Source organism: Manacus candei, unplaced genomic scaffold (genome assembly GCF_025592945.1).
Source record: "Manacus candei isolate 608988 ecotype Guabito, Panama unplaced genomic scaffold, ASM2559294v1 h1tg000040l, whole genome shotgun sequence".
Classification (NCBI taxonomy): Eukaryota; Metazoa; Chordata; class Aves; order Passeriformes; family Pipridae; genus Manacus; species Manacus candei.
Window position 1 is genome coordinate 1583294 of NW_026138088.1, and position 21483 is coordinate 1604776.

Below are 21483 nucleotides of genomic sequence, written 5' to 3' on the forward strand. Positions count from 1 at the left end.
TCCAGGCTGGAAGCATCCACGGGCTGGGCTCGTGCCCATCCTCCTGTGGAAAGAACGTGGGGCTGTGGCACCTGCAGTGTCACCTCAGGGCTCTTGGGGACAGAAGGGACACCCTCAACTCTCAGCCAAGCTTTGTTTCAAGGCATTTTCCACCAGAGGGACTCCTGGATGAGTCCCTGGGGGAATCCCAGGGGGATGGATTAGCCGGGGCTGCACCACGCCCATCCCAGGTGTGATGAGTTCCTGGGATGTGCCAATCCCAGGGCACCTGGTCTGGCTCCTCCCCACAGCCCCTCCTTAAAACCTGCTGAACAGGGGCCATGAGCTGTGTCCTGGGCTGCTCTGTGGCCTCCCAACTGCTCTTGGCTTAAATTTAGAAGGAAATCTGAATTGCAGGATAATCAAGCTGCTGCAGGGCGTTACAAGGCACCCTTCCCACTGGAGCAGAGTTGTCACTGTCACCCGGACATGGCCCATCACCACTCCAGCTCTGCAGTGAGTCCTTGAACACGTGTTCCTTAAGTGTTTCTCAAGTGGGTCGTTCCAGGCAGCTCTGATGGGAAAACAATGGGCTGCAGCTTCCAGCTGGCAGATTATCCCTGTTATTTTCGTGATTTGTGGATGTTTCAAAGCTCTCGTGTGCTGTCGGTACGTGCTGAGATCCCGGAGGTCTGTGTGGAGAAGGGGATGGGAAGTTTGAGGTTCTAAATCTGTTATTTGTGAGGGTTTCTCAGCACTCCTGAGGTGTTGGGACGGTCCCTGGCACAGAGGGAGGTCGGAGCTGTGGGGCTGGGGCAGGTTCAAGGTGGGGTTCAAAGGGCTGAACCCCAGTGGGGTTTCCTCAGCTCCCCAAGAGCATCAGGGACAGCCCAGGCTTCCATGATCCCTCCTGTGAAGCCAGGGTAGAAGAGGATTTGAGGAGGATTTAAAGCAGTGAGGAAGGAGCTCATAATTCCTTGTGAGCTGTTGTAGCTGTGGGAGGTAGAGAGGGATGGGAACAGTTAAGGTGAGGTGAGAGCTGCTCAGTGATTTGTAAATCCTGAGGTGTGACAGGGAAGGGGATGAGGTGTGAGGGCTGGTGTCAGCAATAAAAAGTCCAGCTGCTGTTCCAGGCACAGAGCTCCAGCTGGAAGCAGGGGAATCTCCTCCAGGGGAGGTCAGAGGGAAGCCACTTCCTGTCACTTTTTCATGAGCCTCCACAGAACTATTGGCACAAACTCCTCTGCAATGTGATACTGAAACATTTGACCTATTTTTCTACCCAGTCATGGAATGATTTGGGTGGGAAGGGACCTTAAAAAGGGACCCATCCAGTTGCACCCCTTGCCATGGATAGGGACACCTTCCACTATCCAAGCCTCATCCAGCCTGGCCTTGGACACTTGCAGGGATGGGGCAGCCACAGCTTCTCTGGGCACCCTGTGCCAGGGCCTGTGACTCTCCCTGGCTCTCAGTGCCTACTTGCTGCTCTTTCCCTCATAACTTATGTGTGGGGCATTTCCTCTGTGCAGAAACAGGCCAAGAGTCTGGGGCAGCAGTGGCTGCTTCATCTGTGCCAGCCTGAGCCGGGCACGGTGGCCAGTTGGCAGCGAGGATAATCAGCCTGAGGGCAGTGGAAGTGCTCAAAACAGCTCACTTTATTCCTCAGCATTTAATAAGTAATGACTCTGAAAAGCTCGGAGCGGGGTCTGTGCCCGTGCTGTCTCCTGCTGTGTCCCTGTCACAGTGGATAAGTGAAACTGGGTTGAATCGGGGCCGTTTTTGGATGAATACCCACCAAGGAATTTCGAGATGCCATAAGAAGTTGGGGGTGTTGAGTGGGAGGTGTTTCCTTTGCTTGACTTAGTCCTACTTTGTGGGAGAAAAAAAAAAAAGAAGAGGAAAGAATGGCTCTGTACTGGGAAGCTGGGCATGGATTTCCACGGCTCTGGGTGTGGAAGGTGAGAGTTCTCTGGTGTCCCTCAACAAAGTGAGTCTGGAAGGTAGAAACTCCCACAGGGAACAGCTTAAAAAAGAGCTCTGAAAGCCCAAGTTCTGGGAGCTCTGCCGTGGGAGGCTCAGATGCTCCAGTGGGCTCCAAGGCCCAGGCTGGGGAGCAGCTGGAGTTACTTGTGGAGCTCCTGATGCTGGTCAGGTCACCGTTACTCGCAGGGTGATGGATCGCTGCAGATCCAGCTGCTGACCTTCCACAGAGGAGCAGGGGGAGGCTTTGCTGGGAAGAAAACGTTCCCATTAGCTCAGTGCTTTGGCAATTTGTGTCATCCGGTGAACTCGTCAGGAATTCCCAGCTGGTGTGAGAGGATCATCTGCTCCTGCAGCACCTGGGGCCAGCTGGGCCCTGCCGAGGCTTTGCTGCAGCAGGAGGAGGTGGAAGAGGCTCTGCAGACTCTGCTTCCATCTGGGATGTTCTCTCTTCTTTCTGAGGAGCAGTGGACAAGGAGAGAACCATAACCTGGTCCTTAATCCTCTTGTAACTTGTTACTCACCCTCTCTCTTGTCTCAGAGACTCTATTTCTCGTTCCACTCTGGTGTCCTGGCTGGAATATTTCAGAAACAGAGAAAGAAACATGAGAGGAAGCTTAATGCTTTTTAAATCTCAAAGATTAAACACTTCTCTTAATATCTGCTAGAAGCTGCTCAGGCAGATTTTGGCATATGCCAGCCTGGCACATAACCCCACCACAGCCACCTGCCATCCCGCCCGGAATCCTTTGTAGCTCCTTTGTGTTCTCTGAGCAGCACAAAGCTGTGGTGTGTCTGGTGTCACCATCAGGAAACAGCCTCTGCACTAAGCCACGTGACAAACTTCCTCCCTTTCCCCATTTAATTGCTTTTCCTTGCATGAACACCGTGCTTTATGCAGCGTTTTTCCAGTCTAAGGGGTCCCAGAATGTAAGAAAATCTGGGAGTGCATGAAAAAGGATGCTTTTTTTTTTTTTTTTCCCCTTAAAGGAATGGAGGGTTCCAGAACTGGCAGCTAAAATGAGAAGAACACCACAACACCAAGGATTCTCTCACAGCTGCTCTTTGGTTTTCCAGCTTGTCAGTTTACTGGCAGGATTTTGCTCCGTACGTCCTGACCCGGGGCCTCTCACAGGTCCGACACGTCACCTCGTTGTTGGGACTGTAAGTTCCAGGACCACAAACCACTGTGGAGAGAACACAGTCGGAGTTCCAGCAGCTCCCCCCCACCTTGGGGGGCTGTCAGACACCACCATGAGCCTTCCTAAGGCTCTGTATGAACTCCCTGAGCCTCTGGCTAAATCCCCCCTCAACTTAACCTGCAGCAGGTGCTGCAAAAGAACTTTAGAAAACAGCAGGGAGTTTTCTACTCCATGAAGGAGATTGTTTCTTATGTGCTCTGGATCCTGAGGATAGCCACTCACCAGTGACCTGGAGAGGGGAAAACTCCACTTCACTACTTCTCCTTTGCTGGTAAATGCAGTTACACCTGTGAGCTCGTTCCCTGTCCCTATCGTTCTCCTGAATCTATAATGTGAGTGTCTTCCCAAAGGATGAACAGAAATATCCTTGCTTTTGACCCCAATATTTCCCAGCTCCTCCCCGGAGCTCTGTGACCAGCACTGATGAGCTCTGTTTCAGTGGATGAGCTGTTTTCCCCCCGTGGTGTTTGGTGTTTACCGCAGCAGCTGGCGCAGTTCTGGTGGGTGTGGTGGTTCTTCCCAAAACCTGGCCGGCAGCTGTCGATGGGAATCATGGAGAAGCTGTTCTCCACGTACTGGATTGTAGGCACAGCCTCGGCCTCGTGCTCCAGGACGTACCTCAGCTGGTGGAAAAACTTCCCAATCCGCTCTGCTGCCTAAAATTCAGGAACATTGGGAGAGTCAAAACACAGCCCATTGTTTGGTGTTGATTCAGAGATATCAGTAAGTGCTTTGTAGTCCTGATTCCCACACACTGACTTGTCACCCTAACTGGGAGCCTTCCTTGGCTTCCAGAGGCCTGGAATCAGACCCAGGATGTGAGCTGATCCCAGGATTTAATATTTACAAGCCAGAGAAAACAGATTTTAGAAGTTGGCTATGGTAGACTTACTTTTAATTTATTATTTGGTCAATGAAATGCAATTTGAGTTTAGAGAACTGGATATTCAATATATTATAAATCATAAAGTCTGTAGTTCTTCATTAGGAGTAAATACAAAGGAAATAATGAGGTTTGTTTTTTTTTTTCCCAAACGAATTCTTTAACAATTTGTATCAATTTGACTTTTAAACCCATTTTCCACCCTGAACTGAATAACTTGAAACCCACGAATTGTCATTTACAGCCCTAATCCCATGAAATCTGGGCGAAGCTGGGTTACTACCAGTCACATCTGCAGGAGCAGAGGCAGAGGTGGGTGTTAGAGAGGCAGAGAGGACACGAGGTGACTGACACAGAACCTGCTGGGCTCTCCTGTTTGTCACATCTTCACAGTCGTAAGGGAGCTTGTGGCAAACTTCTTCCCATCCTGGAGCAAACGGATCAACTGTGGATGGAGGGGGGAAAAAAAACACATGTAAAAAGGGAAAAAGCTAGATTAGGTCCTGGTGGTCTCTACCCAGTTCCTTGCTTTGTTCCAGGAAGAGTCAGAGGTCAACAGATATAAAACTAGTGGTGGGGGGAATATGCTGAGCTGAGAAAATGGAACTAAGTTCTCATATAGCACCCTCCGGTTCCAGAAAGGGCTGGATTTTTATGTAAACTTAAAATCTTTGGGTCTCCAGTCTCTTATGAAAGTTTCTTGACTTAAACCACCTCTGTTATTGCCAAGAGGGAGCTGTGAGGCTCTTGCTTTAACTCTGTGCAGCTTCCTAGTTGTCCCACACTTACTAAAAAATCAAATAGTGAAAACCAAATACTTGACAGTAACTTTAGTGAAAAAAACACGGCATCTTATGGGCTACCTCCTTCCAACAATCCTCTCCAGCTGCACACCTCGGAAATAGCCTTTCTTGCTGAGTCTGTAAGTACAACCCTACAAATTTAACATAAAAACTGCGTTTTAGCTCCATCTGTGGGTAACGGAAAAAAATACAGGAGCTCCAAAAAAACCCCAAACAAACCAAACCCAGAGAGGAAATAACTCTGAGAGGTGTTCCTGACTGACTGCCGCCTTTCAGATGTTGTTTGTAGTACCCGCGGGTTGTTTACAAAACGAAAGGATCCCTCCCAAACAAGCGGCGAGATCCGTTACCTTGAAAATTAACAAAGAGCTCGTGCTGGAGGCCGTGCTTCGGTGTCCTGATGGAGTGGCACTTGTAGGAGGACTGTGTGATGTGGCAGGTCAGGTGGGCGATGGTGCCGTTCAGGATCTTCTCCAGCGTCTCGAAGAACAAGCCGTTGTTTCTCAGCTGGCAGTGCGTGGTGGTGAAGCGAACAAACACCTGGTAGGCATGGTCTGCTTCCCTGTAGGCTGGGAGGAGACGTTTGGGGGTGAGCTCAGGGTGTGATCAGTGTTCCCCCAGCCTTTTTGGGTTGTTGTGCTGCGGGTGGGGAGGTGATGTTGGCCAGCAGGGGTTACACGTGGTGGAAGGAGGCTGGAGTGCAGCTCGAGCAGGGGGGCAGAGGGGTGGTTCCACATCAGTTTGGTGATCTCTCCCATGGGAGACATGACCTTACCTTTCCAGATCTTGGATAACCCTGTAATTCTTGTAGTTAATTCTGTTCTTATTAAGAGTAGAGACTGTTTTATTACCATGTATTCTTGGCAGCAGTAATTTTAAACCTTTTCCAAAACTGAGAGAGGGTGTGTGTGGGCATAAGTATAAAAATTTTATTTTCTCTTCTGGGATAAAATTTTAACTATCTATTTTTGGTTTTTGTTTTTGTTTTTTTTTTTTTGTTTGGTTGGGTTTTTTTGTTTGTTGTTTTTTGTTTTGGTTTTGTTTGTTTTGTTTTGTTTTTTTAATCAAGCCTTACAATAAACATGCACTTCACAAACGCACCAGCACAAGGCCACGTGCTTACTCCTGACTTAGGGAACTTACCATAAACCATGAATTTATAGGCCTGAACGATTTCTGTTTCTTCTTGTGTTGTGGTTTCAATGATTTTGTGGGACAGAGTGCAAGTGTAGGTGCCAGACATCGACTCCCTGAATCCCATCACCATCAGCTTCCCTGTCTCTGTCATGTTTGCATACTTTTGCCCTAAAACAGAAATATTAGATTACTGGGAAAGTTCACTTTCTGATGCATTTAGAACGTTTGAAGCTGAGATCTTGTTCTTGTACATAATGACACCGATTCGTGTTAGCCTGAAATGATCCAAAATTTATGACTTTTAGGATTTACTGCAAGGGTTTTTTTTAATCTCAAGCATTTTTAATCTTTAGAGGGAGAAAAGAAACAGAATTTTATGTCAGAGCTTGTGGAGAAATCTGGCAAAGGGCCAAGGGAGAACTTGGACCCACCTCCTGTTGCAGGGTGGTGTGAATAGAAACAAGGATAATACATGATTTTTTAAATATTTTTTTTTTTCAGTCTGAACAAGGGGACTAACCTTCTAAATGTCTTCCATCTGGACCAATCCACGAGTACTTGGGATCTATTATTTTTTCTTGGGAAAGGGCCAAATCCATACAGACCAGAAAGGGGCTGTTTGTGAACACCTTGACGTACACGTTCACTGCAACACAGAATCAGGTAAATGGTGTGAAACGCTGATATTGAATGAAATCACCAAAACACTGATTTAAAAAATGTCTTTAAAGCTTATTTTTCCCGTTTGGACTTGGAAAGTGTAAGATTAATCTTTAATCTCCATTTGTTCTTAATTAATATCCTGGAACTGTCCACAGTGTGGCTGGTGCTGACTGTGCAGAGGAGACACTCGTGTCCCACACACAGACTGTGGTCCAGGGGCACAAAAAGCACCAAAATTTTGAGAAATATGCTAATTTAGATGTTAAATTTTCATTTAGATGTTAAATTTTCACCTATGCTTCTAGCAGCACTGTGGGACAAATGTATTTCCATCCCCATCCCCTTTCCCTTGTTACTGTGCATATGAGGTTGTGTCACTTCCACTGGTGCTACGTAACGAGCCCTGTGATTAAAACTCCAAATTCCAGTAAAAACTAAATATGTATATGAAAAAAGACGAGTTTACCTTCATGCCTGGTGTCACCATAAACTTCATTCTTTCCAATTAAGTCAACAGAAAGTTGCTCTTCCTTCGGTTCCGCTCTCACTGTAGGGAAAAGGAATTGGAATAGGAGAGATCAATCTAAATATCTGATTGCTAATCACTTATTTCACCCTGGTGGGGATTCTGTCTCTTTTGTCTTACTTTTCCTTTTCCCCTATACTTTTTTCTTAGTGACAAACAGGACCTTGTGTTTTTGACTTGCCAGTTTTTTGTTGTTTTAGTGCCCAGCTTGCAGACCTGGCTGTACCAGGTTCCAGACCAGCTGAGCCTTCCCCTTTACGAAAAGCCACTAAAATAGTTATAAAACCTGACTATGAAGTGAAGGCTCCTCAGGGTGACCCTGAGGAAACACCGAATGGTCACGGGGTGACCATGGAAGATGCTGAGGCTTCAGGAATCTGTAAGTCTTTGCCTTTTGGGAAACACCAGACAGGTGTTGGGCACGAGGGTTCCTGTGACGAGAGCCCCCAGGAGGGGTGAAAATTGTTAGAATTTGTTGTTTGGTTTGTTGTTTTGTTTGTTTGGTTGGTTTTTTTCCAGGCCATGGGCACATTGGGATGACCCTGCCTGACTGTTGTGTCCCAGGGCTGGCTCTGGGGGCAATGGGGTGTCAGTCCCCTCTAAAGGGGCTCCAGCTCCTTGTCCCTTCTCAAGGGGCTTCATCACCTACTACGAGGGAAGGTTCTGTGGGGACACTTGTTCACTCCACAGCAGAGCGGGACCCACCGATGTGGCGTCGCTGGAACCCACCCCGTCCCCTCTAAAGGGGCTTCATCGCCCACTCTGAGGGAAGGTTCTATGGTGACCCCCCCCCCCACACACACACACGCACACAGCAGAGCCCCGAGCCACACCGTGCCCGCTTCCCCGGCACCCCCACCCCTCGCACCCCATCCCACCGCCGCCAGCACGGCCGCCATGCCCAGGAGAGCGCCCGGGGGGCAGCGGGTCCGCCCGCCGCCCCCCGCCATCCTCCCGCCGCCCCTCACGAACGGCCGCCGCGGGCGCGAGGGGGCGCTAACGGCCCCCTCCGCCTCCATCCCCGCGCGCGCCCGCCGCTTCCCGCCCTTTTCCTCCCCTCAGGGCTGAGGACGGGAAGGGCTTGGGGGGGGGGGGTGTCCCCGCCGGGGTCCTTCGCTCTCGTCTCTGACCCCTCCCGCCCCTCGCCCACGCCCGGTGCTTTTTAAACTGTGTTTAAAACATCCTCCTTCCTCACCCGCCCCGCGCCAGTGCTTTTTAAGTAGGATTTTGTTGGGTTTTTTTTTCTCGCTTTCAGGCCGTTGCGAAGGAAGGCCCTCCCCGGCCCACGCCCCCTCACACCCCCACCCTGCCCCCTTGTCACTCCTCGGCCCCAAATCGCTCGCAAAGTGCGTAATGGGCTTTGCTTTTGAGTCTAAAGTGGTTTTTCCAGCTGTGGGACAAGGAGAGGGAAGTATAGGGGGAGGAGGAGGAGGGAATGGGCTCTGTCGTGGCTGCGTCAGTGCTGAACCTGCCCAGGGCTATGGAAGGTGTCCCTACCCATGGCGAGGGGTGGAACTTGGATCATCTTTAGGGCCCCTTCCAACCCAAACCAGTCTGGGATTCTGTGATTCTGTCACTTGTTGTGAGAAAGACTGAAAGTAAGAGCTGGGCACATCCTGTGGCTTCACCTCCGGAGGGGCTGAAAGCACTGGGTGTTCTCCAGCTGCAGGTTTCTGGAGTGAGTCATTATGGGACACATATTTTTCAGCTTAAAACCAAAAAACATCCCTTTCAGTACCTGAAAGGGCTCCAAGTGAGCTGTGGAGGGATTTGTGACAAGGGCTTGGAGTGATAGGACAAGGGGACTGGCTTTAAACTAAAAAGGGGATGTTTAGATATTGGGAAGAAATTCTTCCTTGTGAGGATAGGGAAGCTCTGGCACAGGTTGTCCATCTCTGGAAGTGTCCAAGGCCAGGTTGGATGGGCTTGGAGCAACCTGGGCTAGTGGAAGGTGTCCCTGCCCATGGCAGGGGGTGGGACTGGATGGGCTTTAAAGTCCCTTCCAACCCAAACCCTTCTTGGTTTCCAAGGTTCTGCCACTTGCTGTGACTGGGAGGAAGTGCCAGGCAGGTCCTGTTGGCTGGAAAATAAAGCCAAATGCCACAGTGTTACTGCGAGTAACTTTCAAGTCAGTTACATATTTTGGAAAACTTACTTTGAAAGTCTTAAATGTGTCAATATTTTGTTTCTAGTGCAAGTGATACAAAAACACTCAGGAAACTGAGAGGGAGAGGAGGGTCCTTGCATTTGATCACACCTCACATCCTGAGATGCTCCAGACCAGGAACGGTGGCCAGGCTTCTGGTAAATAGCTAAATTATGTTTATCATAATTAACTTGATCATATTTATCACCCCAGGCCATACTAGTGTCCAAAAGTGATGTCATAGTATTTGCATAGCAAATATGGAACCAACCAACGCAGGAATGAGAGTTATTTTTGTAGAGGGCTGTGAAAGTTTAACTCAATGCTTCCATGTAAAAAAGGCACGTAAGTTACGAGTTTCCTTTAATAAAGAAAAATTTGCCAAAAACAGAAAAAAAAAAATTTGGAAAAGAAGGTATCAAGTTATTGATGGTAAACTGTTTTATTCGGTATTTCTTCTTCCTTAGACCAAGAAATTAACTCGAGTGGTTGGTTAAGGTGTAAGAACTGTGTCAGGGTTTTCATTTTTAATGTTGTTGAGCTGCTGAGCAGGACAGAACTGGGACCACCTCAGATGATCCTGCGTTCCCATGTGCTGAATGTTCTCAGTTTTACTCAAAGTGAACATTTCACTCTGGTGCTGTGAGGGCAAAATGATTCAGTTTTTAACGTGTCTGCTATAAACGAGTCATTTTTCAGCCTGAACAGCCTCAGTTCCTAAGGATGTTTATAACTCATTTCACGTCCTGCACAGGCCCAGCTTGTTAATTATTATAAAATAATATCTTTACTATAAAGCTTTGGCTTCAGTTTTGAATCTTTATAAACTCTGAGTCTGTGTCTTCAGCCAAATGACTCATTTATTTTCAAATCTATAATATGTCTAAGTCACAGATTGATAAATTGTCATTATAGACTTGTAAGCTCAGGGGGGAAAAAGGTTGGTTATTTTTAGGAACAGGGAGTGTCAGGGGGAGGATTTAATAGGACAAAATGTGAATTCAGGTATTTGTGCTTTAACCCTGGATTACTGGTTTTTTGGTTAATAGAAGCTCTATTCAGTAGGAAATGATAGAAGAGGAAAAAATCTAACATAAACTCAATCATGGTGTAAGTGGACACTAAAAAGGTGAATATTTTATCCTAGGAAATATGTAAAGAAACTTCCAGGAGTACAAAGTCAGGTGAAGGACCTGTGCAGGGCTCTGGAAAGGAGCTACCTGGGCTGCAGAGCACAGGTTCTGTCTCTGATCTTTGAGGTGAGTGATCCAAAGCAGGGATCACAGGAGGGGCACAGTGGCATTTTTACAGACTGACAAAACCAGGCTCATTTGATTTCTGCCCTTAAAATAAAAAGAGAGAGAAGACACAAGTGATTATCTGATGGCAAAAGTGATGGAAAATAAAGATTTAAATTGGAGAACAAACCCGACAGCAAGAGAAAATGACCATGCACAATCCTGGGGTGGAAACCAGAGGTTTTTGATTGTCACATGGCAGTCCCAGGGCTTCCTCAGAGCTCACAGGAGTAGGAAACCTTCTTAATTCCTTCCCAAATGGTTCTGGAAGGGGGACACAGAGATGGTCTGGAATAGAAGAGAATTGGACTTCATTATCCCACATAACTTTTTTTTTTTTCGCATTTTATTTCTAGAATCATTTTGCAAGTGATGGAAAAGCAACAGTTAAAGGAGGAGTCGATGGCACCACACAGGAAGTGAGTAGGAGAATCAGGTTTCCATGCTGTTATCCCACACCTGAGCTGTGGTAACTCACACTCACTGCCTTTGGATTTACATCCAAGCTCGGATCCCAATTTCATCTGCCACTGCATTAACTGGGTTTAGGTTGGAAGGGACCTGTAAATGTCACCCTCTGCCACAGCAGGGACATCCTGCACCAGGTCAGGTCACTCAAAGCCCTCTCCAGACCCAGTGTGCAGTGAGCCTCTTCCAGGATTTTGTGCTAGATGCACAAAAACCATCATTTAACAATTCCCGAGCACCTTGAAATTCGTGTTTGCTTTATTTTATTAAAGATCTTTATACTTCGATTCTCTGCCAAATAACAACGCTATTCTGTTAAGAAAAACAGCCGACTGAACCCAGGTTTTATTCACTCTCAGTCATTTAACTTTGCCATACAGCCTGAGATGTCTGAGGGCACGCAGGGCACGCTCTGCGGGCTCTGATGCTCTTTGCCCTACCAAAGCGTCTGGGGGCTCCCCCAGCCCCCCAAAACGGGCACTGCGCCCTCAGCCCCCCGCACCCCGAGGGGCTGGAGCCCGGCGGCGGCAGCAGCCCCAGGGCCGGTGTCCCGGTGTCCCGGTGCCGCCCGGTGTCCCGGTGCCACCCGGTGCCGTCCCCGCCGCCCGGCGCCGCTCTCCGCCCGCCGAGCCCGGGCCGGATGTCACGGAGCGGGGCGGGAGGCGAGGCCGGTGCTCCCCGCCGGCAGTGCCGAGCCCGGGCGGGCAGGTGGAGCCGGGACCCGCGGCCGGAGCATGGAAGGTGAGAAACGACCCCCTCTGCTCTTCCCTCCCGGACCCCGGGGCCCCGCAGCGGCTCCACCGCCCCGGGGACCTCCAGCCGCTTCTTCGGCGCTTGCTGCGAGCAGATCGCGGGCTCTGGAGGAGAAATGGAATCGCGTGTAGCGACTGAGCAGGAAACGAGCGGGGCTGCTTGACCCCCTCTCTGTTTAATTTCAGAGACATCACGGCGCGTGTAGTAAAGCCGGGGTTTAGGGCCCGCTTTATCTGCTGGTCCTATTCTGGTGTTTTAATGAATTCAAGGGTGTGTGGGTTTCTTTTCACTTGTAAAATGTGCCCTTAATGTTCAGAGCCAGCAAAACCAAGCTGGGAGTTAAGCTTAGGGTGCAGAATGATTCCCCTTTGAAGGAAATCAACGTTTCTTGTGTTTTTAACAAACCTGGCAAAGAAGCCTTGCAAAGCATCACTTGGTTTCTTATTTCAGAGGTGGAGATTCTTACTGCAGCTCAGTGCTTCAAGGGCTAGAGTTTAGATTCTGCTCCGTCTCAATGACTTGAGGAGTTTGCTTATTCGAAGTTAGCTGCAGTTACCTATTTAAAAATGCATTTTCCTTTGCTAAAGGCTTTCTAACTGTATGTAAATAATCACAAATTGAATCTGACTGAATTGAGACTATCACTGCTTGAAAGAGTAACTAATGTTTTGAAAGAATGGATTTGGGGGCAGCTTAGCACTTAAAAATGGAACCTTGTTTTCTTGATGGAGTCGGGATCACTGTCTTTTGGGGAGAGAAAACTTGTGAAGTAGGTGGGAATAGTCTACGATTAGAAAATAATGTCTCACTACAACTGAGGTTATCTAAGAAGTCTCTTTTTTGGCATTCTTATTTCTCGTGTGCCCAAGTGAACCTGGAAATAATCCTTCAGGTTTTGGTTCTGTGCTGAGGAGGGTGAGGATTCCTTAATGTGCCTGAGGTTGTTACAATGAGGATGAAGTAGGTGCTATCCCTGGAAACCTCAGTGTTATCCCTGGATACAGTAACTGCCAAGAGTGTTTCTGTGGGTCTTGGTAAAATCTCGGTTCCTCTGGGTTCAGCAGGGAATCTGCCTCTGAGGACAGAGGGGTAACCCTGCTCTCCTGGATTTTCTGTGCCCAGTGTGAGGAGGCTCAGTATGGTCATGGAACGGGAGATGGGCCCTGGCCAGAGTAGATGTTGGAGCCAAAATTCGTCGTTAACTTGGTTCTCTCTGTCCATGACTGGTTTGGTTTTGTGACTACCAAAAGAACTGCCCTGCTGTCAGCTCCAGGTGCTGGGCTGGAATCAACCTGTTGGATCAAGGGTTGGACTTTGATGATTCTAATGTGTCTCTTCCAACTCAGGATATTCTATAGTTTGGGATATTCTGTGTTGAATCACTGAATTATTCTGCTGGGTTTAGAAGGTCACATGCTACAGTGTGAGTGTCACTTCACACACTGCATGGTGCAGCAAAGTATTAGAGACCCCACAAAGAGTTTGTTTGGTCCAGGTGCCTTCTTCAGAAAGCCATGGAGAATGTGGATGCTGGACAAGGATATTCAGTGGGGAAATCAGCTGGAATTTCTGTCTTTAATGGCCCAATGCAGGTTGGAGGTGAAAAACACATTGGGGTGAAAGAGGCTGAGTGGTGTAAGTAGTGTTTCATTTATGGCTTGTTTGTGCCTCTTAAAATGCTGCAAAGACAAGGAAACTGGCTGTGTTTGCTCCACATGCTGTGATGGAAGGACTAAGGGCAGATGGGACTTAAAAGCTTGTCCCCTTCCCTGTGCTGTTGGGTTGAAAATTGCAGCTGGCAGGAAAAAGGCAGATTTCTGGTTTCACTCTGGGGACAAACAGGTAAAATTATAATAACTCCAGACATACCTCTGTTGGCTACAGCTGTGTTGAGGATTAGAAGGGTGTTCATGTTGCCGTTGATTTGAAAAATACCCATTTTAGGGCAGTTAAAATTCAGGTAGGCTGTTCTGGTCAGACACCAGGAGAAAGCACGACCGGTGTTACACATTAAAACGCCGTAGCTCTTTTTTTAGCGAGCCATTTGAATATTTTGGCTCCCTGTGGCCATTGGCGTAGAACACAGGATGGCCAAGGATTGGTTTCGAAAGCACACGAATTTTACTTCTGCTTTGTGAAGAACTTTGTGCCTCGGCTGCAGCGCGGAGGGACGGGCGTCCCCTTCCCATGCACCCCAGCCAGTGGAGCTCTTTGAAGCTTGGGAAGACGAGCGAGCTCTGTAAGTGATTTCCTGCCTCGTGCTTTTCTGAACCCTGGGTGGAAAAAACGGTCTTATTGGGACAGGAGCAGGAATCTTCTAGGCCTTCCTCTCTGGCTTAAAACGCTCGGGAAAGGGACCTGAGGTTAAATATTAAGGGAGCAGTAAGGCTGTGAGAAGCTGCTGGAGGTTGGTATTGTAAAGAAACCGGGTGCTGGTGAGGGGAGGTTGGAGGCTTGAAAGAGAGACAAAGACCGGGACGTTTCTCAACCAAGATGAGAAACATTCTATGGTGTGTCTGTTGTTCTTATCTCTTCTGAGGGGTTGTCCTGCCCATCTTGGGCAAGAACCTGTTGTGCCCAACAAAGTAGGAATAAATCCCTGGAGGAGATGGGGGTCCGAGGAGGGTGAGCAGGTCCTATCCAGCTCTCGCTGGGCTCAGGCAGTGCCGTTCTCTAGCAAGTCACCCTGTACCTGCAGGGAATATCCAGGGAATCCAATGGTTCCTGAACAGATAAAGCTATCCAGGAACATGTGCAGAATTATTGGAGTTGCAGCATCCAGGTAGGAGTTCCAGTTCTTCCTTCCAAGACCTCCCAGGAGACCAGGAGAAGGCAGAATTGCTGCCGAGGCTCCAAGCCACACCAGCACCTGGGGCTTTGACCCTCAGCACTGAAATGGGGCAACTGCCCAGTCTTTCTGAATGCAATTAAAACTGAAATCAAGTGCTGCAGAATAATGGGGATTTCATTGTCTTGCCTAAAGCTTAATTATGTGCCTATGTAATTTAAGTGTTTATATTCACAGAATCATGGTACGGTTTGGTTTGAGAGGGACCTTAAAGCTCATTCTGTTCCACTCCCTGGCACGGGCAGGGACACCTTCCACTAGCCCAGGTTGCTCCAAGCCACATCCAACCTGACCTTGGACACTTCCAGGGCTGGGGCAGCCCCAGCTTCTCTGGGCTATTATTGCAGTGTAAAGTGAAAATCAATAGTAGAGAGAAGTTTGTTCCTGTGCCCAGAATTTAGTGATGTTTCCTCATCGTTATTTGCTGTATAAATTGGTCCGTTTTCTTCTTTGCACCTCGCTCTTCCTGCCGTGAGGGAATGAATCAGAGAAATTAAGGGCTGTAACTATGGAGTCCCTTGATCCTCTTTATTTGTTTAAAAACACATGTTTGGTAAATATTTGATCTCTCGGTCATTTAATTCAGCGAAAAGCCTTCACTGTGTTGCATGCATCAACCCACCCTCCACTCAGGCAGTTTTTGGAGAGCCTCATCTGATACCAGGCTGCTTGGCTGTAGAGCTGCCAGAGCTTTATATTCTGACGTTGCAGAGACCACAGAAATGTTCCATAAGCAGAGGAGGCAAAGACAGATAATGGTGGGGTAAATGTCACCCGTGGTTAACACCTCATGCCCACTGCCTGGGTGGTTCTGTTATGTAACTGCCAGGAAGGAATTTTCCCAGTCCCAGGAGCTATTGTTTGATGGGTACAAAGATGACAGAAGATTTTCTAGCGTGTCAAAGATAAAGAGGAGGCACAGCTAGAGGAAAGAAAGGAGGCAGGAAGCAGGTAGCTGTGAGTCTGTTAAGAAAATCAAGCTCATAGCGATGAAATCTCGAGGCAGGGAGGCCTCGAGTGGAGATGTTACAGGACAGCTCCTGTTCGACTCCCCGGCCTAAATTAGGGCACTGGGGTGGGAGATGGGAATACCTGCAGCCTGTGCTGGCTCCAGAGCCCTGCTGAGCCCTCAGCCCTCTGGGAAACCAGGCCACACGGGTAGTCCTCTGAGGTATTTTTAAAATGCCTGGCATTTGATCCCTATCGGAATTTCTCAACGGGAATTAGGCTTGCATTCCCACGAAAACCGAGTAGATCTTGTGGAGATAACAGGGGTTTCCCTTTGTTTTGGGAAAGGAATGTGAAGCATCTTTGTGCTTTGGAGAAATTCCCTTCCTCCAGAGTTACCACCGCTGTGCTGTGCTCACAGAGCGAGCAAGGAGGAAATCGAAAGCATGAGTTACTCTGCTCTGTAACTTTTTGAAGTTAGAAAATCATACTTAATCCCTCTTCTGGGCACAGGCCAGTGCTCAGGATATAAAGATGCTGTACAGTGAAACAAAACACTAATTTGGTATTTATTTATTTGAAATCCTGCTTTTTCAATTTTGCTTTCAGCCAAGAAAATGGTAATTTAAAAGATTATACCGTGTCACAAACTATCCTAAATATTAGATGCCTAAAGCTTATTTTCTGTCTTTTGCAGATTCACAGCCTGGGATGGACCTCAGTAACCCTCAGGAACAGCCTGTGGCTGCAGGTACTGTGCTGTTCAGTTATTTTCTTCCACCCTTTCTTGGCAATTTTATGGGGAAAAATATAAGAATTCCCGCTTGTTCAGGTTCCCAGGACCCTGAATAACACAGTCACAAATACAAAGATGGGCACTTAAGACAAAAAAGTAAATTCTATACTTGAAATAAAACTGTGGAAGTTCAATATAACATTGTAAAATGACAGTAAAGTGGAAAAAAATACTGTATAGAAGGAAAGAAAATGTTTTCAGGAGAAAGCTGGAAGTTTTGATTAGGGAAGCAAGAATAATGTGATTCTCTTGGTTGACTGCATTTCTGAAAATATGAAAACAAACCTCCTGAGTGAGCTGGAGAAGTGCTTCACTTTCTTGCTAACCAAAATTCAACCCTCTGAAAATGAGCTCAAGGTGTGAGAGTTTGTGTGGGGCTTTGGGAACAAAATCATTCCCCCAGACTGCAAGTAATGCATCCATAGGAATAACATCGTGGGCACTGTCAGCAGGACTGGGAGGGTGCAGGTGCTTTGAGGGAATCACCTGGAAATATTCTTGGGGCATAAGTAGTTATTGTTTTCTTGGGTTTTTTCACTAGAACAAGAGGATTTGACAGACTGTAATCTGAACAAATCCCAGGAAATGGAAAGCATGGATAATGTGGAAGACATGAAGGAGCACAATCAGTCTAATGAAGAAGCAGGAGGTAAAGTGGAGTTGGAATTCTGAAAAATAATAGTTATGTTTTGTCTTTCTGTTCATCTGATCATGCTGTGAGATCATGTCTGTAAAAGGAATAACAGTACAACTCATTTGGAGCATTTCAACATGCTCTGAGGAGGAGCAACTGTTCTCCATCAGGGAACCTCACGTGCATTTTACCAAGGTCAGTTTTACAGGATCTATGAAATATGGATGGGAAGATAAAAAGGCAAGTGCATCTGGTGAGCCTTTAATGTGTGTGGTAACACACAAATTCCTAAGAGCTGTTTGCATGGACAAATCCTGTCTCAGGGCTGCAGTTTTTATTAATGCTGTTAAGTACTTTCATACCTGAAAAACAACTTGGTGATTTATCTTTTTTTTTTTAAAGAAAGAACAAGTTAGCTCATTCACAGGATAGCCTAACCCTGTTAAATTTAAAGCTGTGCTGTAAACTGTTGATGAAGAGGAGGTTGGTGAGTTTACCATGTTTATTATTGAATTTGAACAGTAAACCCTTCCTGCAGTTCTGAGGGAACACACAGGGATGAATAAAATAGTAAAACAATATGTACTGTCTTCAAAAACCAGCAGGGCCTCCTCATTTATAGATAAAAGACAGCAGAAGCAGCTCCTGGACTTGGCAGTCTTACAGCCCTCAAAGTCTGGGGTTTTATATGTTGGTATGACACAGATGTAGAGGAAGAGACTTGGAGTTTCTTCTGTGCTGTAGAAGCTCCTAAACTGAAATCACAGCAATAACAACCAGTGCTGGCAGTGAGCTGAGCATGTTCATCTTTGCCAGGCCTCAACCTCTGTGAGGAATGTGCTGGTAGAGGATGCAGGGCACGTCCTGGGGAGGGCAGACATGGTGTGACCAGTTCCACGGTGCCATTCCGTGCCCCGGGTCCATGGCAGTGCAGACAAACTGTGGGGGTTTGAGGTAGAGTTTATGTATCACGTGAAGCAAGTAAATCACTAAAGAGTCCCCAGAGCAGCTGACTGTAGGCAGTGCAGAGTAGCTCAGTAGAGATCTCTGTGATGTAGAACCTGCCTTGGGCAGGTGAGTTCTGCTCCACTTACACTGAAGAGAGAAGTTTGATGCTTTTATCAGTAGAATATGGAAGACTTGAGCCCTTTCCACATCCAAGGCAGCTGATCTCCCAGATCCCCCAGCACATAAAATATTCACAGCCACGTTCCAGCTGTTTGTCCATCCCTTGCACTGTTTCCACTCACACCAACTCACTTCTCCCTCTGCTTTCCCAGTGTCCCAGCCCTTCACTCCTCCTGCTCACTGAGCTGTGGGTGCAGGGAGCCAGGACAGGGGTTCTTTTCCAAATCCCTCAGTACTGACCATCTGAGAGGAATTGCTGTAGCTTCTCCCCACCTTCCTGTTCCAGGAGCCATGTCCCCACCACTTGTACACAGTGTCATGGCACAAAGAGAGTCCTTTTCCTGTTCCTGGGCTGCCCTGTGCTTTCTGCACCATTTCTTGCCCTATATTCCACACATTTAAATCAGGGACAACCCAGACACTTGTGAGAGGGTGTTTGTATCAGTGCTGCTCTTACACACCATTCATTTTTTATGCTGTTGCTGATCTCTAAAAGTCTCTTTACAATTTGCTCTGGGATGCAAATACAGAAAATTTACATCTCAAAGACAATGCTATAAATATCAATAAAACATCATTCCCCTCCACCAGCCTCCCTTACCCTTAGAGCTCATTCATTATAAAGAGAGTATAAACCTCCAGTCCCACAGTGCCCTATCCCTGGATTCTCAAGGAGTAAAGCCATGATTGCAAGGAGGAGGCTGGTTCAAATGCACTAAAAAGGTACCTTCAGCATCTCAGTGTAAAATGGCACAAGATAAAATGTACATTGTGTTTGCTTCAGTGCTTCACACGCTGTTCTCTACAGTCATTCTGATACCGGAAGCACAATAAATCTTAAATATTTAAGCACCTTGTGCTGGTACTCTGGGCCCTGCAAGCAGCAGTAGGTGCATTTAAATTTCCTCCCAAGGATACCAGTTCAGTTGCTGTTGGAGAGTAGAATTCACAAATAATCTCAGCTTTAGTGTTGTGCCCTCTGTAAAACAGCAGCAGCTCTGTTAGTCCTGAGCAGTCCTCGTGGGTGAGTAACTACTGTCTGATTTCTATAAATGAAACCACATTCTGACAGTGCTGCCCTGGTGGGAGGGTTATCTTTTGGGAATCACTAACCCTGGTAAAAACAAATATATAGTGTTCTCCACAGACTAGAAACATCATTGGTATCAGTGCTGGCTTTTGGGAAAAGGATTATGTCCTGCCCACACCTGAAAAGTCTGTCTGGTTTAGAAAAAGAAAAAAAAAAAGCTATTTGGCACATTGAGGTGCTCACTAATCTCCTCCTTACACACCGAATCTAAAGAGAAATAATGAAAAATATTTATGTGGTTCTCATAATAGTTAATCACTCCTGTGAGCGAGTGACTCCACTCCAGCACCTTCCCAGGTCCTGGCTGATGACAGCCTGGGACACACAACCCTCTCCTTCCCTCCTGAACCCCCACACCATCCCAGCCCCCGGGCTTTGTTCCATCTGCTCAAGGCCATCATGGGAATGGGAGGCCACTGACTCATGGAGAGAGATCAGGCCTCTGATGACCTGCTTTCCACTGCCTGGTGTGCCTGTAACATGTTTTTCTCCAGCACAACCATGTCTGGGTTTTCCGTGTCTCGTCAGTACCGAGTAGGAATCTTCCAGTTTCTTGGGCTGCACGTTTTTGTGACTCTTGCATTATTCATGGGTGACACTGTGAGTAAGTTGTGGGGATTTATTCTGAGGCTTTGAGGAGAGATTGGAGCCTGCTCAAGTCTAGCTGTTGTCTGACTTCGTTTGGTGGAGCCTTTTGTGCTGAAAGTGGTGCTGGGATCGTTTTAAAAACCTACAGAGAGTTCATAAAAGCACTGAATTAATCTACAGGGCCGAAACAACATCACTGGTGCTCATTTAGCATGAAAAAAATTGACTTTTTCAGCAAAGAGTTCCCTATTTGTACTTCTCTGAGCACGTGCAAACACCAGCTGATGATGTTCATTATCCCAGGTGAGATACCTGTGAGGTACCTGACACAGGTGAGAAACCATTCCAGGAAAACACTCAACCTGTCTTCTTCCAGCCCCCAGTTCAAAGGGCTTCCAGGATGATGATGGCTGAGTATCAGGCAAACAATTAGGCAGAAGGCTACGGTAAAATGGTAATTAAAAGCTTGATGGGGAAGAAGGGAAAAAAAAAAAGAAACAAAACCCCCTGTTCTTGCCTCAAGGGACTGGAAGCTGCACGCTGTGGTGCACATGGTGTACGCTCGCCTGCAACCATAAAAATACACCGTTCCCATGGTGCTTCCTGTGTCTGGTCTGAAAAGAGACAAGCAGTGAGGCAGAGGGGGGGGAAGCACTTGATTTCCCCTGTTTCCCTATGTGCCCCCAACACTGTTACCTTTGGTGGCCAAAGTTGACACGTCTTTAATTTAAAAATTAAATTGAAAAAGGCCACGCTCTTTCCTCTGGGAGTCACAGTCGAGCACGAATGTTTAATTGTGTCTTAACTCCCTCAGCTGTTGAGGCAGACAACTTTTGGGGTGTTGTGAATGTCAGAGAGCTTTCATGGTTGCGAACCAAGAAGAGATAAAAGGCACGTTTGCGGTTTATGGATGTTAATTGGTGCTGCTCTGAGGTGTGGGAGGGGGGCGGTTGAAAGGCTGGATGAGGCAGGAGAGGTGGCAGAGCCCCGCTCGGGCTCCAGCGGTGCTGCAAGCACACGCACTTATCTGCCTGGAAAGGAAGTGCCGTTTTTTATCGCAGTATTACATCTCCCAAGCCCAGCCCGAGCCCCGGCGCTCATGGGACTCGGGGTTATCTCACAACATCAGCAGAACTTGGCTGCGAGGGGATTTCTGTGGTGTTAAACCAGCAGGGAGCCGAACGGGTCAGGCCACTGCTCTGGGGGCTCTGCCGGGGCCGAAAGGTGTGTTTTCCTTATCACCAAGCGATCCTTTTGACTGTGTTTGAGCTCTTCCGACTGCACTGTCAGTGGCAGGAATGCTGCCAGGCACGCTGGGTGACATCAATGGGCTGGTGGTGTCACCACAGCCTGGAAATGATTGACATAGCCTGGCCTATCCTGAGCCCCCAGGGCTGACACAGACACCTGGATACCCTCATTGCACGGACAGAAAGTGCAGCTATTTCTTAGTCTAACTAACCCATTATAGTGATTAGAAAATAGGATTTGCTTTTGAGATATCCCGACTAGCAGTGGAAGCTCTCAGGCAGGACAAGGGCTGGAAGGAGGATTGGATGCTCAGTGTTACTCCATAGGTGATGGGCTCCTTTCCATAACTTTTATAACTT

General features: G+C 47.5%; 2 protein-coding genes across 5 annotated transcripts in view; one reads left to right on the forward strand and one right to left on the reverse strand.

Moving 5' to 3' along the window:
- Positions 1–1610: 1610 nt before the first annotated feature.
- ZPBP2 (zona pellucida binding protein 2) lies at positions 1611–8171 on the reverse strand. The gene is made up of 9 exons (XM_051794678.1): positions 8045–8171; positions 7117–7197; positions 6508–6633; positions 5994–6155; positions 5201–5419; positions 4407–4492; positions 3643–3820; positions 3019–3149; positions 1611–2537 (listed from the first exon to the last, which is right to left on the reverse strand). The coding sequence occupies exons 1-8, from the start codon at positions 8124–8126 to the stop codon at positions 3049–3051; spliced, it is 1035 nt and encodes a 344-aa protein (XP_051650638.1). The 5' UTR covers positions 8127–8171; the 3' UTR covers positions 1611–2537; positions 3019–3048.
- A 33-nt stretch (positions 8172–8204) lies between these two features.
- Positions 8205–21483, forward strand: part of IKZF3 (IKAROS family zinc finger 3) — a 35514-nt gene continuing 22235 nt past the window's right edge. For 2 of the 4 annotated variants that reach the window (XM_051794635.1, XM_051794637.1), the window contains exons 1-6: positions 8205–8522; positions 9369–9480; positions 10470–10581; positions 10977–11039; positions 16335–16388; positions 16975–17082. In XM_051794635.1, coding sequence (XP_051650595.1) covers positions 16349–16388; positions 16975–17082 — 148 coding nt within the window. In that variant the 5' untranslated portion in view covers positions 8205–8522; positions 9369–9480; positions 10470–10581; positions 10977–11039; positions 16335–16348. Of the gene's footprint in view, positions 8523–8603; positions 8855–9368; positions 9481–10469; positions 10582–10976; positions 11040–16334; positions 16389–16974; positions 17083–21483 lie in introns of those variants that run through there. The other 2 variants (XM_051794636.1, XM_051794638.1) reach the window with 2 other exon arrangements.

Excerpts from the sequence above, each read along its gene's own strand:
- ZPBP2 (XM_051794678.1), bottom strand. The coding sequence starts at position 8,126 with ATGGCGGGGGGCGGCGGGCGGACCCGCTGCCCCCCGGGCGCTCTCCTG. Across the intron at positions 6,156-6,507 it reads AGATGGAAGACATTTAGAAG|GGCAAAAGTATGCAAACATG; the intron begins GTTAGTCCCCTT and ends TTTCTGTTTTAG. Across the intron at positions 3,150-3,642 it reads GAACTGCGCCAGCTGCTGCG|TGGTTTGTGGTCCTGGAACT; the intron begins GTAAACACCAAA and ends TTCTCTCCACAG.